Source organism: Choristoneura fumiferana, chromosome 3 (assembly GCF_025370935.1).
Source record: "Choristoneura fumiferana chromosome 3, NRCan_CFum_1, whole genome shotgun sequence".
NCBI classification, from domain to species: Eukaryota; Metazoa; Arthropoda; class Insecta; order Lepidoptera; family Tortricidae; genus Choristoneura; species Choristoneura fumiferana.
In genome coordinates, this window is record NC_133474.1 from 5,007,294 (window position 1) to 5,030,574 (window position 23,281).

General features: G+C 37.8%; 1 protein-coding gene across 1 annotated transcript in view; it reads right to left on the reverse strand.

Moving 5' to 3' along the window:
• The window catches only part of LOC141426408 (uncharacterized), an 84,741-nt gene extending 65,703 nt beyond the window's left edge, over window positions 1-19,038 (reverse strand). Inside the window, exon 1 of the mRNA XM_074085294.1 lies at window positions 18,358-19,038. Coding sequence (XP_073941395.1) covers window positions 18,358-18,729 — 372 coding nt within the window. The 5' untranslated portion in view covers window positions 18,730-19,038. The remainder of the gene's footprint in view (window positions 1-18,357) is intronic.
• Between the last annotated feature and the right edge of the window lie 4,243 nt (window positions 19,039-23,281).

Consider the following 23,281-nt stretch of genomic DNA (forward strand, 5'->3'; position numbering starts at 1 on the left):
TTTCTTTTCCAACGATGTGATAACTTCGGGTTGGCTGAAATGTTTAGTCGTTTTATACATTTATGCGCATCACTAAAAGTGTGTTGTGCGGTATGCCTTCGGAAAGGTGCAAGAGAGAGAAGATTACACTTAAATATTATTTTTTTAGACTTGGAAATTTTATGTTCAAATTAACTGTTTTGTTATGAACACATGTTTGAAATAAAACGACAACATCATTGACTACTCTCTGTGTTTTGTTATAGTGAACGTAATAGTGTACAAGGTAGTGTAAATAATTGGGTTAATTTGGATTAACACCCCTGTATTTTTAGAGAGGTTTTAATTGCGATTACACAACGGTGTATGAAATTGTATGAAATGTTTTATACGACCGTTGGTTAATGGTATGGCGTTATAGGCATGACTTCATTTTCAAATGAAAATCTCGATGAAAAACCTTGACAGGGGTGTTAGTCAAACTAATCTAACCATGTATCGTATAAATGTTTATTGGAATTTTATTGGAATTTAGTAAAATCCAGGCATTTCAATTGAAGCGCCGGATCTAATGGTTCGGGCTCTTCTCTCTTCTTATTTAAGAGTTACACTCTTGTCGGTGTAGCCGAAGAATGGCTCTCCACTTCTCTCTACTCAACGCTGCCTCCTTATACGATATGACGGCTACCTTCTCCTTTATTTGCTTTGTATAGTCAATCCTCGGCCTCCATCTTTTTAGCTTCCCTTCCACTTCTCCTTTAAGATGATGATGATGGCTTATGTCTAGTTACTTATAAATCATTGCTCTGAATCCTATAAATGAACTTCCAACATTGCAACTTTTTGTATTATCCAGTCATCATTAGCGCGCATTCGTCACAAACTTCGCTGGTCAGACAGAGGTCACCAGTTCCTTCAAAAACGCTTTAAACTTTGATCATCAACGCTTACATTTGATTCGTTTTTGCAAAGACATCTGGGAACAAGGATAAAATAGCGATAATTGGACTTTCAGAAAACTTCGACAGTTTGAAACGTCTGCCACATCGGCTATTGCAGACAAAAGGCGTTAAATGCATTGGCTTTTGATGGATCGCTTCAAAGAAATATTGAAATTTGCCTGTAAATTAAAGCAAGAAAACTATGAAAAAAAACTTTGTAACATCTTTTATTTGTGTCTCGTGTTTGCTATGTATTTACTAGGATAAAAAGTAGCTCTATTAAATATCCAGGGGCACTATTTTTCATTTCGAGACGTGTTGTTTCACAATAGGCATTATAAAATAGGCTCAGAGTTGCTTAGCGAGTCATGGAAAGAATTATGCTCGGAGTTTCTTTACGTGATCCAATCAGAAATGAGGAGATACGTAAAAAATCGAGGGTCAGCACAAGCCCAGCGAATTAGGTCTTCAAGTGGCAATGGGCAGACCATAAATATAGCACGGAGAACAGGTGGCCTTTGGGGCTGAAAAGGTTTCGAATGGAGATCGCGGATCGGCAAGCGCAGTGTTGGACGTTCATCAATAAGATGAACGGATAACTTGCTGGTTAAAGCTATTCTTTTATCTCCAGTTATTGGTGATCTGCGGCCTATTAAATAAAATTTAAAATATTTTTCTATTTGACTATCATACATTGTAATGGTGTTGATTAATTAATTAACAAATATATTTAGTAACAGTGCGACAATGACAGATGCCTTACGATAAAATCTAAATTAATTCACGCCATAATAAAATTACGTTTTGATGTTTTTGACGAATGTAAATGGAGTTAAAATACATAACCTGGCCTAAATGTATAACCTGGCTATTGTCAGTTAAAAATATGCTCGTTCTCGGAAAACCTATCAGTGGCGTGACGCTATAACAAGTTACATTAACTACAACGGAGTTTGGCAGAGGTACGAGTATAATGGAGTTAAGTATTTCTGTACTTCTTTTGCTTTTATTTGAGTAGGTAAATAAATAATTTAAAAAAAACACACCGCGTAATCCACAGCATATATGTATAATATAAGGTATTAGGTACAGTTGTCGTTTGAATCAAAGCATGACGCCCTGTAAGGGCACACCATAACAATTAAAACATAGCCTAACCAAACAAAAAGTTGGAAAACCCCGACCTTGTCACTTCAAAGTTCAATATCTCAAAAACGGCTGAACCGATTTTGATAAAACATGTCTAAGAACCATCGCTAAAAAACATGCTTTCAAATGAAAAAATCGCATTCAAATCGGTCCACCCGTTTAAGAGATACGGTGCCACAGACAGACATACGTGCGTCTACATATTGCGTCGGGGGTTAAAAATGTAACATTACATACCTACTGTTAAAATGATATATACCAAATACATTTTTAAATTGATCATGATTTTGCTTTCGATAACAGAAACAATATAATAAGTCGAAACAAGAAAAAAACGAGCCCAAAACCTTAACAAGAAAGGTTGTGCGCCCCACATTGCTACAGTCACCAAAAATGTCGAGTAAGCAGGCTAACATTTCACACAAAACCCAGAAAATTCTTTTAAAAGTCCGTACCTTTCGTGAATTATGAGCCGTGAAGGGCGACCAAGTTTTTCTATCTTTATGCTCCCCTTGAGACAAAGTACATAATGTAAACCAAGTAAATGATCTACGAAAAACGCGCCGACCTCGCAATTACTTAAGGCTCCTTGTCCACCGCTGCTGTCACCGAGATTGGATTAAACGCGACGAAATCAAATCCATTTACTAAACCCGCCTGTTCATTGCACGGCTGTTTACTAAGCGCTGTGTCAGGCATACAGTGGACTAATAGCTTTAGTAAGCGTTCTTGTGTTTTTTCTATGCAAAATAGGCCTGCGTTGTCACAATCACGCTTGCAACTAAAACGGAGCGCGCTCGCGCGATTATACGTATTCGCCCTATATTTGAAGACAGCTCGCTTGTAGCTTTCAACCAACGATGATACAGCCAGGCATTATAATGGTACATTAGTGACTACTACTTTTTGGTATCCTGCCGTGTCACCAAGTAACATAGTTTTAGTGCTAGTTTTAGTCTTAGTCTTAGGTGGTGGTGGTGGTACGGCGCATTTCTTTTAGCAGATCATTATCTGAATTATACTGTACAGTGACGTAGGTTACGGAAACTCGTAACGACATCAATATTAATACAGCAACTTGAGATCGGTTCCTGAGAGACGCCGTTATTGTGTTTCAACATATCCCTGATGAGTGCGGGTAAATAACATGTTAACGTTTGAGGCAAAAAGTGAATATTTTTGGCTTTTAGCGGTGCAATATTTTTTTTTTCTTACATTAAGTCGCTTTGACGTAACCTTACGCTTATTTTGAGTGAACTTTCGTTTTTCGTGTCAGAGTTTCCGTGGACAAGTAGATGGCGCGAGGAGCCGCTATAGTCTAGAACAAAAATATTACATCGTCTTTTCAGACACCGATCGGTTAAATAGAACTAGATATTAGAACCAAGGATCATAATTAGCCAAAACCTGACCCAATTCACCAACAGCTTTCGCTTAAGCCGGGTCCAGACAAGTGTAACGTGTAATGTAGTACATCGTGTTTCCGTGTGTGGACGCCAAGCACTACGAGCATTAGATGTAACGTGCATTACATGTAACGCTCGCACGGCGCTCGCAGTGTTCGTTTGGACGGCGTTTGTGACGATTATTTAATGTGGGCATTCATGATATGGAGGAAGGAACAATCGCTTGAACTTATTGGCTTGTATAAAGAAAAACCTGTTATTTGCGATCCAATAAACGCAGATTAATTTAAATTAATTTAAAAATATTCTAAATCAGTAGGCGACATCCGGGTAAGTATTAAAATATTGACTAAGTACTTATTTGCTGAGTTTTTAGTTACGCAAGTAATGAAGATGTTCTTCTACTAGACCAAGTAGTTCTCCACCAACGACGTTTCCTCCGGTCTTCAGTTAATCCATACTAATATTATAAATGCGAAAGTTTGTGTGTTTGTGTGTATGATTGTCTGTAATTTTTGGCTTAGAAATAGTTTATGGACCCGAGAGTGACATACTTAGGTTACTTTTTATCCCGAAAAAATGCACAGTTCCCGAGAGAACAGCGCGATAACCGCGAATACCGAATAAAAGCTAGTAAATACATACAAATAAAAGCAGCACCAGCTATCACGATTTTCTGTCGCGGCATGTTCGCAACAACTTTAGACGACCGGATGGCAGAGTGGTTAGAAAACCTGACTAAGAAGCTTGAGGTCCCGGGTTTGATTCCCGGCTGGGGCAGATATTTGTATGGATAACACGAATTTTTGTTCTCGGGGCTTGGATGTTTAATATGTATTTAAGTATGTATTTATCTATATAAGTATGTTTATCCGTTGCTTGTACCAATAGTACTTTGCTTAGTTTGGGACTATAGGTCAATTTGGGTCAAGTGTCCCATGATATTTATTATTATTTTTTATTTAACTATGAAGTGGAACAGCTTTTGAACTAGATTAGCGTTACACGATTCGCATTGAGTCTGTGCGCAGTCTACACAGTTGACGCTAACACGTAATCTTACATTACAAGTTACACACGTCTGGAGCCGGCTTTAGGCGGAGGCAAACTCGACAAGTGATTGGCAAGAGGCGGTGCTACTTCGAAGAGATTGGTGGAAGTTGACAGCTATTCGAGAAATGATTGATGCGGAGTTATCTATCTTGCGCTGGACGTGTAAGAAGGTTTATGGTCTGAAATTAGCCGTGCCTTGCATATTGTGAGGAAGTAAACGGTTAAATTGTAAAAGTAACACTTTTTCCGTTACAAACTTTTCCACGTTTAGTACCTACCCGTGGTTCAACTATTGTTTGTCCAACGGCTTTCTCTACTCTTTCGGCTCTTTCTGGGTATTTTGCCCTTCGGGCAACTGAAGTTACCTAACTAACCTAACCTTCCTATTTTTGTATTCATCATCATCCCAGCCTATATACGTCCCACTGCTGGGCACAGGCCTCCTCTCAGAACAAGAGGGCTTGGGCCATAGTTCCCACGCGGGCCCAGTGCGGATTGGGAACTTCACACACACCATTGAATTGCTTCGCAGGTTTTGTGCAGGTTTCCTCACGATGTTTTCCTTCACCGCAAAGCTCGTGGTAAATTTCAAATGTAATTCCGCACATGAATTTCGAAAAACTCAGAGGTGCGAGCCGGGGTTTGAACCCACGACCTGACTTGAACTGACCTGCTTGAGAGGCGATAGGTCAAACCACTAGGCCACCACGGCTTCTTATTTTTGTATTAAAATATAATATTTATGTATATGAATATAAATATAATATTTCCGGGTTAGACAAATTACTTGGGCCAAAGGGTACTAAACTAATTTCCATAGAGCAGCTGTTCCGGCTGGCTGCTGATAGAGACGAGTTGAAAAAGCTAACGACTACTTTAAGAATTGAAGAGGCATTGAAAGAGAAAGAATATAAACAATGGTTTTCGGCTTTACACGCGTAAACTATTAGACCCGACAGTTGAATTGAAATTCCCAGATTATGCTGGATTCCCATCAGAATTCCCAAAAATTTCATAAAACAATTGTGCCAAATTTCATGACACTAAACCGCTAGGTTGTGATTTTTAACCCCCCCTGCAAAAAGTTTGACCGCTATGTCTGTCTGTGTGTCTGTCATGGCACCGTAGCTCTTAAACGGGTCGACCGATTTAAATGCGGTTTTTTTTATTTGAAATCAGGTTTTCTAGCGATGGTTTCATTAAAATCAGTTCAGCAGTTTTTGAGATGTTTCCAAATCTATCAAGCCGTTTTAGCGTGAACGAGTAACGAAGATACACATACACACACACACTATGGCGTACATTGCATAGGCAGCAGGGTAGGCAGCACTAAGTGCTGGTGGCGCGCTGCTGCGGCGCACACTACACTTATACTTCGTTTTTTTGGCATTTGAAAAAGGGTAAACAATTTTGACGAGTCTTTTTATTGAAAAACGTTTTTTAAAAAAAAAGTAACCATTACTTATGATACAAAAATAATGTAAATGATCATACGTCCTTGCTAAATGTTACATACCTATTTGCTGCGACTTATTTTTCAAAAGGGTTTTTCAATACACGTCAAGATAGATAAGATAAGTATACCAACTGCCTACCCTGGAATCGTCCCAATGCACGCACATAGGCACACGCACACACGCACGACTCGCACTCGGCCGGTCGGGACGACAGTTTCTGAAAGACCATAAAGGCTACAGCTCATTACAGCCACCCGGCACCCGACCAGCACAGCCTCGCCTCGAGCGGTTAGTATTCTTCATATTAACTTGTATGGGCATGCGCTTACTACATCAACTCCGTAACGTCACCGGATCGCCTCACTCGCAAAGTTGCCACGCGCGGACGGAGAGTGGACCACTCGCTGCCCGCACGCTTGCGATACGGCGCTCTCCACCCCGCCACCCTCCCCCCTACCACTCGACTCCACTCGTTGTCAACGCGCCGTCCGCGCGTGGACCACCTGTCGACAACGAGTGGACGCCGAAAGTCGAGGAGGTGCTGGTCGGGTGCCGGGTAGCTCTATAATGAGCTGTAACCTTAATTGTCAAGAAGGATGTGTCGCTTACCATCATTATGAGAGATTGTAGTCAAACGCAAGTCCATTACGCTTACACTTACAAAAGCAACCGTTCTTACAAACCTAAAAATCGTCCCTTTTATCGCAGAGAAGCCGAAAAATTCAAAACGTATCCAAATTGATTCGACCCGGAAGGTTTTTTAAAAGGCCGTCGAATCCTCCAGGGGTCGTATTAATGATCCTCCCCTCCCGTTCAATATACCAACCGCTCACTACAAACGGACACAAAACAACCTCAACACTTATTACAATTTCCTTTCTTTGCAAACGCAATAACGTCGCAATTCGAATCTTAACGGAATGCTTCTTGGGTCATAATGAGATTCAACTAGCGAAATGAGCCCAATTAGCCACTGGGCTTTTGTAAATCTTGCCCTTATTAAAAAGATAAATATTCTTTTCAGGTCGCGTGAGAAACGTTTTAAAAAGGTCAAGCTTGGGTAATCGCAAGCACTTTGATCACAAAGCTTGGTGAAGCAATGTATTACCACAAGATGTCTCTTAAAAGCAATTAATAAACCTCAAGCAGAAGAGGCAGTAATATCAACCATGGCCGATTCATTTGAAATTATCAATGCGCTTCAATTACCAGTGGCGTTATTGTCATAAGTCCGAGTTTAGACTTGCAAGAAAAATCGTGCAAGTTGCATTACATCGCGAGGCCGTAAAGCCAACGAGTTTGTAGCGGTCAATCGAGCCCCGCAATGTGATGCAACTTGCACGATTTTTCTTGCAACACTCGCGATCGCATTCACGGTATCATTCTACCCGCATCCTACATTTTGTGACCGAAAGAAGTGGCGAAAATGATTGTGATTCCGAGTGCGGCAGACAATAAGAATAAAGAATACACACACACAAACATCACGCCTGTATTCCCAAATGGGGTAGGCAGAGCACACGAAACGTTACCGCTTCGGAGCCACTTTTAGCAATTTTAGGTTTAAAGTTTGACAAAAAAAAAGGTACAATAGTGACAGGTTGCTAGCCTGTCGCCTACGGTATACCATAACCTAAAGAATATGAATTGTTTAATCGCAATTTGCAAAAATAAAATAAAAAAATATACAACTTAATAAGGCCTTTGAATAGTAACAATAACAACAAGTGACGTGGAGTGAATTTTCGTTAAGCCGAGTTTCGCCAAGAAAAATCGTGAAAGTTGCGTTGCATTGCGGCGCTCGATCGACCACTACAAACTCGTTGGCTTTACGGCCTATATACCTAATGCAACTTGCACGATTTTTCTTGCAAGTCTAAACTCGGCTTTAGGCAACCCAGTGATTGGGAAGACCAATAGTTAGGTCTGTCTTCGCACACACGTCCTCGGAGTTGGTGTACACAAGCTTTAAAATCGCCATATTTCTCATCACTGATCTTATGTAAAAAAAATAGGTAAGTACACCTACCTAACTCCTACCTACACTTATATTGTGAATAGCTAAAGAGCTACAATATTACAAATACATATTAAACATATAATATCACTCTTTTGTCGTCAAGGGGGGTTGAAAGATAACACGAAAAACACGCCAAGAACGTTAGAAAACAGAAAAATCAAGTGCTCTAGGGAATTCGATTTAGCCACCCAATCGGCTTACCTGAAGATGGCAAAAGTAAACCGGCCAAGTGAAAATCGTACTCACAAACCAAGGGGTTTCGTAACACCATGAGCGTACCACCATACTATTGTTAAGAGCAAAATAGCCAAAATACGTGTTTAAGAGTAATGTTTTTTGTCATAGCCGCCACGGTAAAAACAATAATTCGGTAAATTTTTAAACAATATGGACCCAAAGGGTGGGCAGACGGATGGAGAGATTGACCGTTGTGTACCTATATGTTTATTGTGGCTCATTCTTCTTTTCAATAGTGGTCTTTCTAAAAGCGCTGTAGTATAAAAAAGTGACATGTAAAAGAACCTTTTACGGCCTAGTTACATAAAAAACGAGTTGATTTTGATATTACCTATAAATAGACAAACGGAGCATTCAAATAGTCCCGTCAGCGCTATTTAGGCACGGAACCCTAAAAAGAGAAGCAAACTCGGGTTTTCTTTCCAAGAGATTGGAATGAAGAAAGTTTGCCAATACGCAGGGTTTCTGGTACGATTGAATATTCTCTTAGTTCGTGATGCCTTATAAATACAACATACCTACTTCTACGGATAAACCTTGCGGCGGATAAAAAGCTAAAACATTACAAAAGTTTGTGAATAATACACAATTCTCCTGATTATTGTGAAAAACTTGTGAGTCTAATAGTCTGGCTGAGATCAAAAAGTCAAAGGTATCTCGACAAAATATTGAATCCTTAAGCTTCGCGCGCTGAACTGTTGTACGTTGTGCAATTTTTTTAATTTACAACGACAACAGTTTAGTTACACGATTCTTGTTACCATAGCAACGCAATGTCTTAGAGTTTGACCTGAAAAAGTTTACGGTAACAATAAAATTTGAAAGGGCAAAGTTCACTCGCACAACGCCATCTACTGATTGCAAACGAAGTTAACACGTCACGTCATCTTGAGAGCTGAGGTACGTCACCGTTCTTGGACAGTGCCCTCTATTCTTGTTAAAACTTAAAATATCATACCGCGGCATTACTAGGATATAAAATATCCCATGTTTAAATGCAGATCTTTGTGTATATGTACGCCAAGTATAATGTAAATCCGTTGAGCCGTTATTCCATGATTGAGTAACAAACATCCAAACATCTAAACATCCAAACCTCCAAACATCTTCACAAACTTTCACATTTACAATATTAGTAGGATAGGACAGTAAGATGCATAAATATTATTTTCATTGGACCAATAAATAATAGCTACAGAATACTTAGTGCAACATTATTATTCATTTTATTTTTGCTCTCGTATACGTGTAATATATGAATTGTTTTGAGAATGCAATTTAAGTATGAAATTAACATTTGATATGCACCTCAGTGTTATTACCCGAGAATTAATTTAAGTCTTAATTTACGCAGCATCAAATATAATATTCAGCAGAGTAAAACTGTCATATTACTGATGGCCGGCCTCAGGTCAAGTGTTATCTGACACTAAATTTGGGCCTCCCATCCTTTCGTATCCCATAATTTAATTTGTCATAGTAGTCACAAGCCATAATATTTACGTGTCATAATGTTTGATGCTATAATTTTTAAGAGTTTTAAGAGTTATATATATTTGCCGACGAGAGCGGAGAGGAGAGATGAGATGATGATGATGGATGGAATGAGAGTACTTCCGTCTCGCCGTCAGGTTGCGTTCATGGGTATGTAGGTACTTGAGTGAGAGCTTCAATAAGAACTTCTTTTGGGATGCAGGTCTTTTATTTCACCAACCGATAATAATTAAATCACAGAACCAATCAGAGTATGTACAGAGCTAATCGACAGACGAACTGACAGAATCATTAGCATTACAGTCCGAAGTAGAATGACGCTCCAGCCAACGAGCCCGTTCACGTGCACCGCAACCGGTAGTTACGTCACACGGCGTTCGCCGCCATTTCGATGTTATAATAGTAGAATAGAATAGAATAGAATAGAATAGAAGATAGAATAAATAAATAAATATCACGGGACAATTCACACCAATTAACCTAGTCCCAAAGTAAGCTTAGCAAAGCTTGTGTTATGGGTACTAAGCAACGGATAAATATAATTATATAGATAGATACATACTTAAATACATATTAAACACCCAAGACCCGAGAACAAACATTCGTATTTTTCATACAAATATCTGCCCCGACGCGGGAATCGAACCCGGGACCTCAAGCTTCGTAGTCAGGTTCTCTAACCACTAGGCCATCTGGTCGTCAAATAAAATATAATATATAGAATAATATATAGAATAGAAGATTTATTTGCATAGAATAAGTAGTTACATCAACTGTCATTAGATGGTAATGAGACGAAATCAATCAACAATTCAATTTGTCAATTGACAATCCTATAAGGCTTGATTATCGTAAACCACGACATTAATTATTACATACATTGTTGTCATTGTTACATTTATTATTTATATATTTGTAGTTTATTTCTCTTGTATGTATTAGTTTATTGTTTTATTATTACGTATTAGTGTGTACCTGTAGATATTATGTATGTTTATTTATAAAGCACTATTTTGGACTTATTTAAAATTTTCGGCTTTTTATCTTTTCATTGTATTTGTGGTGTCTACTCTTTTTTCTGATACCCTGTCAATCGTTCAAAGGTTAACTGGAAGAGATCCCTTTAAGGGATAAGTTCGCCTTTGTAATTCTTATTATTATTTAATTTGTTGATTTTATGTGTTTTTATGTACAATAAAGAGTTTACAATACAATGCAATATATATATATCGGTAGAGTAGGTATATATATAGTTTTTAATATAGCCTTGTGACAAAAAGACAAGCGAACAGCGTAGCGACAGTAATAGGGTTCTGTTTTGTCACCCTTTAAGTACCTATATGGAACCCTAATAACTCTCAATTCTTGAAAGTTCAAAAGTTTTCTACACTCTATTCAAATTTACCTTTAGAAAAGTAATTTACCGCGATCGAACATCGTTTTATATGCAAAATTATCTCCAAGCGTCGATCAATTCACAACTACAATTTTCTCCAGACCACTTTTCCAGTGAAACGTCACGGAAAATAGGAGACTAGAAATCTTCTTTTTCACGCAAAACCTCTGTGGAAATAAAAATTCAATTCCCAGAGTTGTATTCAGATGTGTTGCTTCGAATATGTTATAGATGTCTTAAACACTTGATGTGTTGCTTCGAACCAGATATAGACGTTTTAACACTTAACTCTACGCCTGCCTTCTTTTCATGATTTCATTTAAAAAAAGAACTTTTCTATAGTGGTGCCCGGCTGCTAAGAAGTCAATCCTGACACATTGCACAATTATGAAGTTCCTGATTATTTTTAATACCAACCATTGAAAAAAATGCCACACTATCGCACGCAACAAGTAAGCATTACATTTTTTGCCTATGATTCATATTGTTAATATTCAGAAACTTTCATAGTTTTGCAATGTGTCAGGATTTATTTCATAACGGCTGTTGACTTTAGCTAAGAGTTCAACCACAGTAAGATAACAATTGCTGTTGACAATTTGGGTAATTTTCTGAGTAAAAAAAAATAGAAAATAATGTTCAAGTATTTTTTGTCGATCGAAAAAAAAACAAAAATTTAGAACTAAAAATGAGCAATTACATTTTATTATTAAAATATAAAGAAAAATATGACCTACATTATATATTGAATATTATGAAAAGTTTTGCTAAAGCGAAAACATGAAAAACTTGTTTTAAAGAATCTGTCGGAATAAGGCGACTCGTGGCAGAAAATATAACTAAATATGATTGTGCATTTGAACTCTTTAGTGAGATTGTTCGTAGTTTGCATTTCAATGCGATGTAGATGCACCATTAGACAACAATTCCTTCATCGGGTTATTTCTTTCTCTTTTGTACCTCTTAACGAACTGAAATTATTCTCTGTCCTTAGTCTTTCCTTTTATAAGGAGGTAAAATTAAATTTATCAAAACAACAGCTAGATAGGTAGTAAAGTAACTTAATTTCACGCAGGTCCAGTACGGATTGGGAACTTCTCATACTATCGAATTGCTTCCTATAAGTTCCCTCGCGATATTTTCCTACATTTCAAATGTGATTTCTAACATCTGGTAGCATGGTGTGAACAGTTGTCCTGCTCTGAAAATGAGCTCTGGTGGAGTTCAAAACGCGTCAGTGTAGTGTGGTGGTGGTGATAGACGGGTTTGTGTGATTTGTGTGTGTTCTTACAGCGTGGAGGTGGAGGAACTGCATGAAGGAAGGAAGGCTCGCGGGTCAGCAAAGTATTTTTTTTCAGTTCACTATAATTTCTCGTCTGTTAGTACGTCTCTCACAACACAGTTTCAGTTTTTGATTCATTCAGTAAAGTGATCAACATAAATTAGGTTTAGCTTTTATAACTGTTTATTATACATGGAGATAGGTACAGTTATCTTTAGGATAATATTCCACCCAATTATTTGAATTATACATTTTTAATGTCCTATAAAGAAACCCAACCCTCGAAACAACCCACAATCGTCCCCAACTGTCAGAATTTAAACAATTCCTCGGTCTTACCCATATTAAACCGCCACAACCCAAAACTGAGTCGCGGAGAACACTTTATACTAAAATGACTTTGCCAAAAACCCTATAAAAATTCCCTTCAAGTTGTTTAAAAGAATGTCTCAGCGCTTGACGGGAATGTTGATAAATTTACCCCCTTTTTCGGGAGAGGGGCCCAAGAATTCACCTTTGTCATAAATTTTGCCGGCGCGTTTTAAATACTATCGTTTGACAACGTAGTGACGTTTTTGTTCCTCGTTTGGTTGATGTAAGGTGACCCGAAACCAACGTAACTATTTTATAAAAGGATAAGATTTTTATTTGAAGGTATAAAAATACAAAATCACTGAATAAACATTCGATTTTTAATACCTATCCTATTTATCTAAATCTGTTTGTTAGATTAGAGCTTAAATTATACAAACACAAGGTTGTTATATTATACAAGTTTTTGATTAAATTGCAATGCTACTATATTCAAATCCCGCAATTTAGATTTTTCGACATTTCTTACTGGTTGTGTTATATGAGCTACTTCCATAATTTAAGTTTCTATGATAACTGGACGTACCGCATACATTTTGATCCCCATTTTAAAAACACCTTTTTTTGATGACGTATCTTTTAACCGCGATGACTTAGAGAAGTTCGATTTTTTCACTACTTCAATGTATAGCAGACTTGACTTGTATTTGATATTCATTTCAGTTTGATACTTCCACGCGTTCCTAAGAAAAACGGTCTTGAAACACGCGGATGAATGGACAACAAAGTGTTCCTACAGGAGTTCCGTTTTTGCCAGCAGAAATACGGAACCCTAAAACGGCAACAGTGGCAACACGCTATTCCGCTGTCAAAGTGCTACACCGCAGCAGGTTGTCTTTCAACGTCCTAATTAGATATAAGACGAGTTAATATTCACAGAATTATCATGGCCAAAGGTTTTAGACTTCACAAATGCGTCTGGCCTCCATTTCATTTATTATGAAAATGTTAAGCTGGGTTTAGGACCGCCAAAGCAAAAGTCAAAAGTCACGACGGCCAAAATAGCGCGCAACATCTAACCTAACTTCCTACAGCTTAGAGTTCTCTACTCGTAACTATTGGGTGCTGCGATGGGGTCATATGGAAGTCCACTATATGACTGAGTTTGAAGGTTCTATTTGGGGCAATAAGGCTTTGCTGGGACTTTCGTCATAGTGCTATTAACGTTCGCGGAAGTGCTTTGATTACCAAAATATGATGTTACGAGTAAAGTGGCGTGAAGGATGGAGACTGTTCGGTGTAGGTTGTAGGACGCCAACTAAAATAACGAGTGACTCTGCGGGTTGTGGACTTCGCCCGTCTCTTTTTAACTTTTTGAACCCTCATGGCTTACAGTAAAATAAGAATTGTTAAAAAAAGCATTTTAATTGGAACTTTTCGGTGTCAGATAAAAACGTAGTATCACCGAATTACCAAGTATCACCGATAAGCCAGTTTGCTCTACCTATCGACTGCAACTGACGTTGCTTAATAGCACTTTTTTACGTTTAGCCCCCAAGCCTCCGCCATTAAAAAAAAAAAAAAACTTAATTGACAAAAAAACCATATAATTATTGAATCTGCACACAATATTTCCCGACAATCGGTTGAGAAATGTGACCTGTTGAGGAGAACAACCGGATATACCTACATAGGCAATTTTACCCAAGCTGAAACAGATGGACGGACGACCTTAAGAGGGTCACTGGCGGTGGATGGATGCGAGGGGCTGAAGACAGAGTATTGTGGCGCGCCATGGAAGAGGGCTATATCCAGCAGTGATGATGATGATGATGAAATAGATACTTCTATGTGATAACCTAATCAAAGTAGAAAAGTTGAAAATCCCCGACATTATTATTTCAAAGTTCACCTTCAAAACGGCTAAATCGATTTTGATTAAACACAGAACACACCTAAATGTTGGCCAGGCATTATCACGATGTGCCTGAGAAACAACACGGCTGATCGATTAGAGAAACGCATTTGTTGATATTCCTAGCTTTATACCGGGCACATCGTGATATGCCGAAAAAAAGAAAAATTTAGGTATGACGAGCGAAGCAAGGGGTGGTTAGTATGAATTGTGACCATAACGCACGAGCCGAGCGAGCGAAGCGAGCGTGCCGCGGCAGCGGCCGGCGAAGTGCCAGAACCGATATGGCGGCGTTTCATGATATGCCTAGGAATTTGGTGATCTGCCTAAACTGGCCAAATCATGAAATGGCGGCTTTCATGATATGCCTAGGAATTTCATGATCTGCTAAACGTCACTAGGCAAATCACTTTTGAACGATATGGCGGATGAAGCCAAAACATGAAATGGCGCCATTTCACGATATGCCTAGGAATTTCGTGATCCGGCGGATTTTACGATCGGCCGCCGACATACACGTTACATCACTCTCAAGATTTTTGGTAAATACGAAAACTATGTAAATATGCAATTGCATATTATAATCCCCTTGCCTAATTATAAAGTTGCAAGGCCCATTCACTTGACCGAGGTGTTACTTCAAGTAATAAACAGATGATACATAATTAAAACAGTACTTAATTAGTTATTAAACTTCGGTTAATATTCAGGAGGGGTCGCGTAATCCCCTTTCTAAATATAAATAAGCAGTTGTAAAGTAATTAACGTCGTGGTTAATATTAACGATATATCAACCTGCGGGAAGATTGTATCGTCACAGAAGGTCATCATCATCGTCGTATATACGTCCCAGTGCAGAGCACAGGCCTCCTCCCAGAGAAGTAGTGGCGTGGCGACAGATATTTCGGTGGTAAAGGCGAAGCAAGGATCGCTTACATCTTTCATAAATCCTGTAGTCCTATTGGCCTACATTGTGAATATTAGGCAAACCGGTGAGAATAGGGTTCTATTGACGCTTCGCAACTGGTAGGTAGGGACTTACTTTACTATTTAGGGTTCCGTACCCGAAGGGTGTGGAAGGGATGAGGGGAGGGTTTGGTGAAAGCCGTGGTGGCCTAGTGCTTTGAGCCTCTCAAGCAGAGGATCGTGGGTTCAAACCCACACATGAATTTCAATAAACTCAGAGGTGCGAGCCGGAGTTGTTAATATGCCGAATAAACTCGCACTTGCCAGGTTTTTTATTGAGAAAACGAAGCGAAGGCGAATAGAAGCTGTTTCGCTAGGTAAATAAATAACGCAGTAGTCTAAATGTTCTTTTCCTGTACATATTGATTCTAATGTGGTCTCAGCACCCTCGCAGCGGGCTTTTATCGCGTTAAGTGCTGTGTTCAATAATGCTTGGCTGGGACCTTTCTTAGACACATTACGTCTACTTAGTAATACTAAGTTAGTAATGTACAATCGAGGTCATGTGGATTAACCCTTATGCACTTCGTCGTAGTGTAAAAAATTGGAAGGTTTATTGTGTCGGACTTAGCAAATTTAGGGTCCCGTACCAAATGTAGAATATGACCGGTCAGAATGGCAGTTCAGTGCTACGGATTAGACCGCAAAATTTAGTTTGGAAAAATTTGAAAATTTCACAAAAAAAACAGATGTAGATAAATCAATATATTGGTATTATTTTTTAGTATAATAAGTAGCAGTTGCCCACGACTCCGCCCGCGTAGACTTCGTTTATCGCTATCCCGCGGGAACTGTGCAATTTTCCGCGTTACGTGCAAGTGTGATGAAATGAACTTTTTAATCACTTAAGCTCTGAAAGTAGGTTGCATTTAACTTGAAATCCGTGTTGTAAATTCGATACATCTTTAGGGATGTAAGTAAATTTAAAAATCGAATGGTGCTCCTTTGTATTCACGAACTGGTAAACAAGGAGATTGTAATGCGTAATACTTACCACCAAACATTCATGCTGGCATAATGCTGCTGGCCAGTGCTGGCTGATTGTGCCAAAGCCAAAGAGCGCGAGGCCATTAAAAAAAAACAAAAGACGGTTTGGCGCGATATATTTTCTTCCGCTCTGTTACAAATTGCGTATACATTTATAACGGTTTTTCTTTATTTCCTCGCATTTGTGATGAAAAGTAGTGTTCAAATGATCAATTACACCCGCGAACTATAAGCACCCTCGCTGGCTTTGCTCGCTCGTGCGCCTAAATATCTTGGGTGTAATTGATCAGTTACAACCCTTGTTTATCAATCTACTATTTTATCAAACTTGCACGTAAAAAGTATCAAAACATACAAGTTCACTTGGCCGTAATGCCTCATATAAAACCCTCGACCTTTTTGTTCTTGTCAAGGTCGGTAAATGAGTCGTTGCCCGTAGGTACTAATACTGCTGCTGCTGCACGACCTGCTGGAGAACCTCACGCACGCACGTCAGGCAGCTGCGGGAGGGGGAGGGCGGCGGGGAGCTGGAGCTGCCTAGAGCGCAGCCAGCGGTATCGGCAATTTTTGTAAAAATATTTATAATATAGTATACAATTTTACTCGCAAATGTGATGACAAACATTGTAAATATGTCGCACTGGCGGTACTAGAATTTACGATCATCGACTCATTATAGCCCGGGCTTCTAATAGCCTCTCGTTCGTAATTCCTTATTTACCGCCCTAGAGGCACAATGTACAATGTACAATGTACTATTTATGTTCATTTTATTTTTCATATTTTTTTGTTTAACTGACAAAAATCTAATATTTTCGTATAAAATAACTGACTAATTAGAATTTTAGAGGATATTAGCCTATTATTGCAATGCTTGTCTAATCAACTGTCAACTGTAAGGTGTCACCTCTGAAGACATATAGTAACCTATTGCCTATTGCTCACGCTGTGTGTATCGCTTACTATGTTACTATGTATTGTATTATTGTAAACTCACGCTTTGGGTTGTCTAATAAAAATGTTGACTAGACGCTACTGGTACCTACCTAGGTATATGTAGGTGGCAGTTATACATATTTATGAACTCGACAATACCCTATTTATTTTTTATTTTATTTTACCACATTGTCGGTAGGTATGATTAGCCTCACCCACCCATCCACACCAAAATGGCTTTCTAGTTAGTAAGTAATATGAAGTTGGAACTATAGATTGACTGTGGAATCCTGAAAATGAAACAAAACATGCATCCTAAACAACAAAATGTACTGATAACGCCATCTGTGGGCTACATCAAGAACTTTATTAAGTGTTCAGTATGTACAGTATTAGCAACACAAGAAACAGCGGACATAGCTCGTTTTCCATCTAATTAATGTAGATGGCGCGATTTTCAATACACTTCAACAACAGATCATTTGCAAATGAAAAAGAATGACTGAAACTAATAGTCGCTACTAATTTCTATTGTGGCGTTGATAAAATTTATTGATGATAAATAAAAAACTCATTTTAACATGTCTGTTACGGAATAGCGCCCTCTATTCAACAACAACGTCAGCTGTAACACCGCTAGCAGAACCAGAGTTACAACTTGTTCATAGTAGTTAACATAAAATTGGATAGATGGCGCTGCTAACACTAAATCAAAAATTCCCTTCATAAGAAATTTTATTTATTTTACTAGCAGTGGACCAACATTTTGTATTTGTCTATTTATTTAGAAGAATTAGTTACAAATACATCAATAAATCAGAACTAACCTGATCATTGTTGGTTCCCGCTTCCCAGAAATCTTCAATATTCTCCGGAAACTCGGATTCCTTCTCAGGATCTGGACTCAAGCATGGTTGTCTAGTCTTAAAGACTAAAATCATGCCTCCATCTTCTTCATCAGGCCTCCAAGCTCCGCACATGGTAGCCACAGTCCTAGTTGTTGACATGTCCGTTGAGAGTTTAATTTTTTTTACAGGATTCTCATCTAAAATTAGATCGCTTTTTGTTTTGGACGACTCGCCAGCCATTTTGAAGTAATTTTGAAAATAGAATGCTGGTCTTGAGAACTTAAGTGCAGCAAGGTTGTAAGTAATTCGAATGGATGAGAATTCGAATATTTTCTTTATGAATTTTAGCATTTAACTAAATTAATTTATAATAAACACACTTAATGACACCGTGACTATTAGTGACATATATTTAAATTAATTTTTACGTTACTAATTAGAAATTAAAGAAGATTAAGCACTAAATAAACAAATTAGAACCCGCATTGTTTTAACACTATATTTACGCGACTATATACCTAGGCTAATTTTAACTAACAATAAACACACAGTTAACACACAAACACAGAATGTTTTCATATAGAATTTCAAAGGAACGTTAAAGTTTACATAAAATACCAACGAATTTTAGGTTATACGACCGCTTCGGAAACCGACAACCAAAATCAGCTGTCGCGTGAAGATGACAGTTGACAGCTGGCTGTCATTTACTTTTTTTATTCTTGCCAGTTATGCTAAAGGGAAAGGAGCGTACATTCATACAGCCACCTTAAAATGTTGAGGTCAAAGCAATCAAGATGCTTATGCTAAAGTTACCAGTTAAGTAATGTAACCAATTAATTAATATGAACAGGTATATTTTGAGGACAAATAATAGTGAGATGAGTCAACTTAAAGCATTGCTAGGACTCTCCTGGCCAGCGAAAGCTGTCCACGAGAAATCACGGCAAATTAAAAAAAATGAGGCTAACAACACTTGCTGTACACTGATTAAACGATGTTTATACTTAGATATTATTTAAATTTTGCAGATATTTAATTATACTCGGGACGGGACTCTTTAAGCTGCATCAAAATTGCTTAAATACTTAATTACTACTTAGTACCTATGTGAAAGTTGATGATGCACTCTAGGAGTCCCCTGATAAATTTAATGACCTTTGTCAGCGCCCATTTACGTACAGTCCAGAATTGAAGAATTTTTGGTCCATTTTGTTTTTTTTTTATTGGCGTTGAATATATCTTCTACTTAACATTTTACACATTACATTATTACATTTTAACAATTCTAACATAATCTGATAATATTTTGCATTTTGAGGATGGTAGCCGGTTGAATTAAACAAAAAATAATTTATTTATTTCTTATAATATAATCAATTTTGATAGTCTCAAAAATGATACCAGGCTAAAGCTTACGCTGGCCAGAGTTTAACGCACATCGCATTCCAATATCTTGAAACATAAAAAATACTTTTCGTAAGTATCAAATTTAGTTTTGTAGAATCTTTACTTTCTACTGTGTTAAAAATAAAATTGTGTTAAATACTTGTGATGTATACATATCATTTAATAATATTGTAAATCTGTTTTATTAAAAAATATACTTACCTCGTTGAGTTTCTTGCCGGATTCTTCTCAACGGAGGTTTTTTCGAACCGGTGGTAGTTTTTTTTTTTGACATTCATAAGTGCTTGTTATGGCCTAAATTGAATAAAGATATTTTGACTTTGACTTTTACGGAGACATCAGCTACTACTACAAAGCAAAAATCTCGTTTTTTTAATATGAGAAGGTATAATTATCATATCAAAAATGAATTCGGCATCCTTAAGTTATCCGAAAATGATACCAAACACGATGCAGTTACTTTGTTTACGAAGATATTGAGCTTAGAGTGGAGCGCGGCGGAGCCACTTTTTACCTACATTACATCAAACCTTTTTGGTGAGAAGTTAGGTATTTTTCAAACAAGAATAAAAGATTTGTGTGATACAAAGTTGACAAGGAGGATATTAGGTAATAGGTAAGTTATTCTGCATCTCGTCACTTAAATGCTTTCAAAACACAATCAACGAGAAGTTAAAGGTTTGACTCAACAAAAATATTAGCTGTTGTCACAGAAAACAGTCAAAGAATCGCTCTGTGACTGTCAACTTCATTTACCAAAAACTACCACGTTACCGTTACCGTCGAAAAAAAAGACTGGCCTTATTCCAACTGCGTAAGAGTCATCGCGTTGAGACTATCGTATTTATCGATGCAAGCGCGTTCCATCGCCAGCCGCAAAATTTAAGTTTGTTTTCCTCTGTACCGTTATTTACATTCAAAAAGGGGTAGGAAAAATGGAACTCCTTTGAAAACACTAATTTACATGGAAAAGCCTACCTTTGGGCGTTTGTCATTTGTTTTCGAACGGGAACCGCCATTTTGGTTACAGTGACAAAGCGTCTTGTGGTGTTTTAGAACGAGATCAATAGAAAGATTGGAAGATGATTGAAATAATAAAACTGTCTTTGATCGGACTCAGTGGTTCTCAAAGTTAACATAGTGTGATGGATCATAATTGTTGACGTAGGTACGCGGAATCACTTCTAATGTACAATCGCCTTCAGATATTTCGGAGCAGCAAAAAATATCGGAACAACACTCTATTCTCAAGGCAAGTTCATGTTTCGATATTTTTGATCGCCTTGGGCACTCCGAAATATCTGATTGCGACTGTACTGCCCCATGAATGTGATAACTACAAAGTTCTACTAGTAACATCTTACTTTCAGGGAACTAGGAATCCGCATAAATCTATGCGGAATGCAGTCTCAAAAATGCTAAATCGCTTTTATAATCACAAAAAGAAATAACCAAAACAAAACGCGATCCAAAAACAAAATGCGAACAATATCCCCATCTCGCTCGTCACGGCATCTGCGCCGTTCCCACGCCGTCTGATTTATGGAGGCGGCTCGATTGCTTGTCATTGTTTCGGGGAAATTGCATTTTCAATCATTTTGTCGGTTCGGCAAATTGGTGTTCGAGATACTTGTATTGTATGTTAGGTTAAAGGTTATCCAGAAAACTTTATCATAAGTACTTATCTGTTTTGACGCCTATATGCGTAACTTTAGAATTCATTCCAACACATCCGTTTCACCTTAAGTACGAGTTTGTTGTTAACATTCCGGTTCGCACAAATCGCTTCGCTTTGACTTTTATAATACGCACTGCGGCTGTTACTGAACCTGTGAGCTAATCTAGAGCCTCATCTGCACTGCACTTGCCAACAGGAAAGACAGAGTGCAATCACAGATCAGATTTAAAATTTAAAAAAAAAATATGATTGGTTTTTTGGAGTCTTTTTGTATTTTTTATTTCAACTCCAAATTTGTTACTTTTACGGGTATCCCGTGAAACCATATCGAAAATACAAACTTAAGTAGCAAAGTAGAAATAAGCAACCTGAGATATGTATGCATAGGAAAAAATCGTGTCTAGATTCCTGTCCAGCAGTGGTGTAGGGGTTATAGCACGCAGCACGGAATGCTGAGGACCTGGGTTCGATTCCCAGTGCTGGTCTCTTTTTCTGGTTTTTCTGGCATCCATGTCTCAGTTTGTACTTTCGATTTAAAAAAAACTACTTCGTTAGTAACATCTACTAATGAGATGGTTACTTTGAGCATTAGCGCTCGGGATGGTCAGAGAAAAAAAATAGTAGGTACTACCACTATCACAGAACTATCTATAAAAGAAAAGGAATAGAAATGCCACACGAATCTAAAGAAGAGGAGCCTATATTGACTTAAAAGCTGTTTCATTTATAGTCCTAGTTCAGTCTGTAATGGAAAAGAGTGCTAAAAAAATGCCTCATTGCAGTGATTTCGGTTAAAAAGGGTTTACTAAATAACCGGGAATACACGTAATTTAAACGCATTAAAAAGAAAGTGATGGTACAGATTCTGGGAGGAAATACGATATAATATTTGTATTCCTCGTATCATAAGTTTTATCAGCACTAAGTATAAAGTCATAGGCATTGTTTCAAACTTTATGCGTCAAAATGTTACTGGCCACTTGGCCACCAATAATTACCGGAAGAACTGGCCGATACAAAAAAAAAAACAAAATAAACGAATAAAAAAAAAGAGCCACGCGATCGCTTTCCAAAATTGAAACTCAATCTTGTTTTGCTTAACTTTTACTCAGTTGTTTTTATAAAACTAGCATAATAATTTAGAGTGCTCTGTGAGATAACGAAATAAATTACTTACACAATTTTTTGCCAAAATAAACGTCCACTCACACGATTAGTGCAGAACGTCATAATAATCACTCGGCCAACATCTGTAAAATATCAAGTAAATGATCCTTGGACGGTGACAAATAGTGTAACGTGTGATAGCTCATAGTTGTATTTGGCTGTGGCCATGAAACCGCGGAAAAAATCTGGTAAGTGTTTTATTTTAACTCTCAGAAATGTCTCGCATCATGAAAGCCATTAAATTATTGAAATAGTTTTCATGTCGTGTCTGCATTATTAACAGTATAAAGATTAATTTGAATTTTTGGTTCTTTATAGTTTGCCGACATTATGTCGTAATATGTATCATTTTCCATAATTTTCATTTGTCACCAACTAATTTATTTCTTAAATAGTATTTTCCACATTCCATTTAAAAAAATCCAGAAAAGACACACAGTTCTACCTAATTTGTTTCAAGTTATAGGCTGATGAAAATTTTGGCTTCATATATTTTTTCATAGTGACATAAGCACAGGATATCTCACGTCTTAAACCGAGTTTAGCGCGACATGTTTCGACATGTGATATTTTTCCTTCATAATAATTAATAAATAATGATTTCTTGCAGTGTGGCCCCACACGTAGCTGAAAATAGTTACTTAGCGT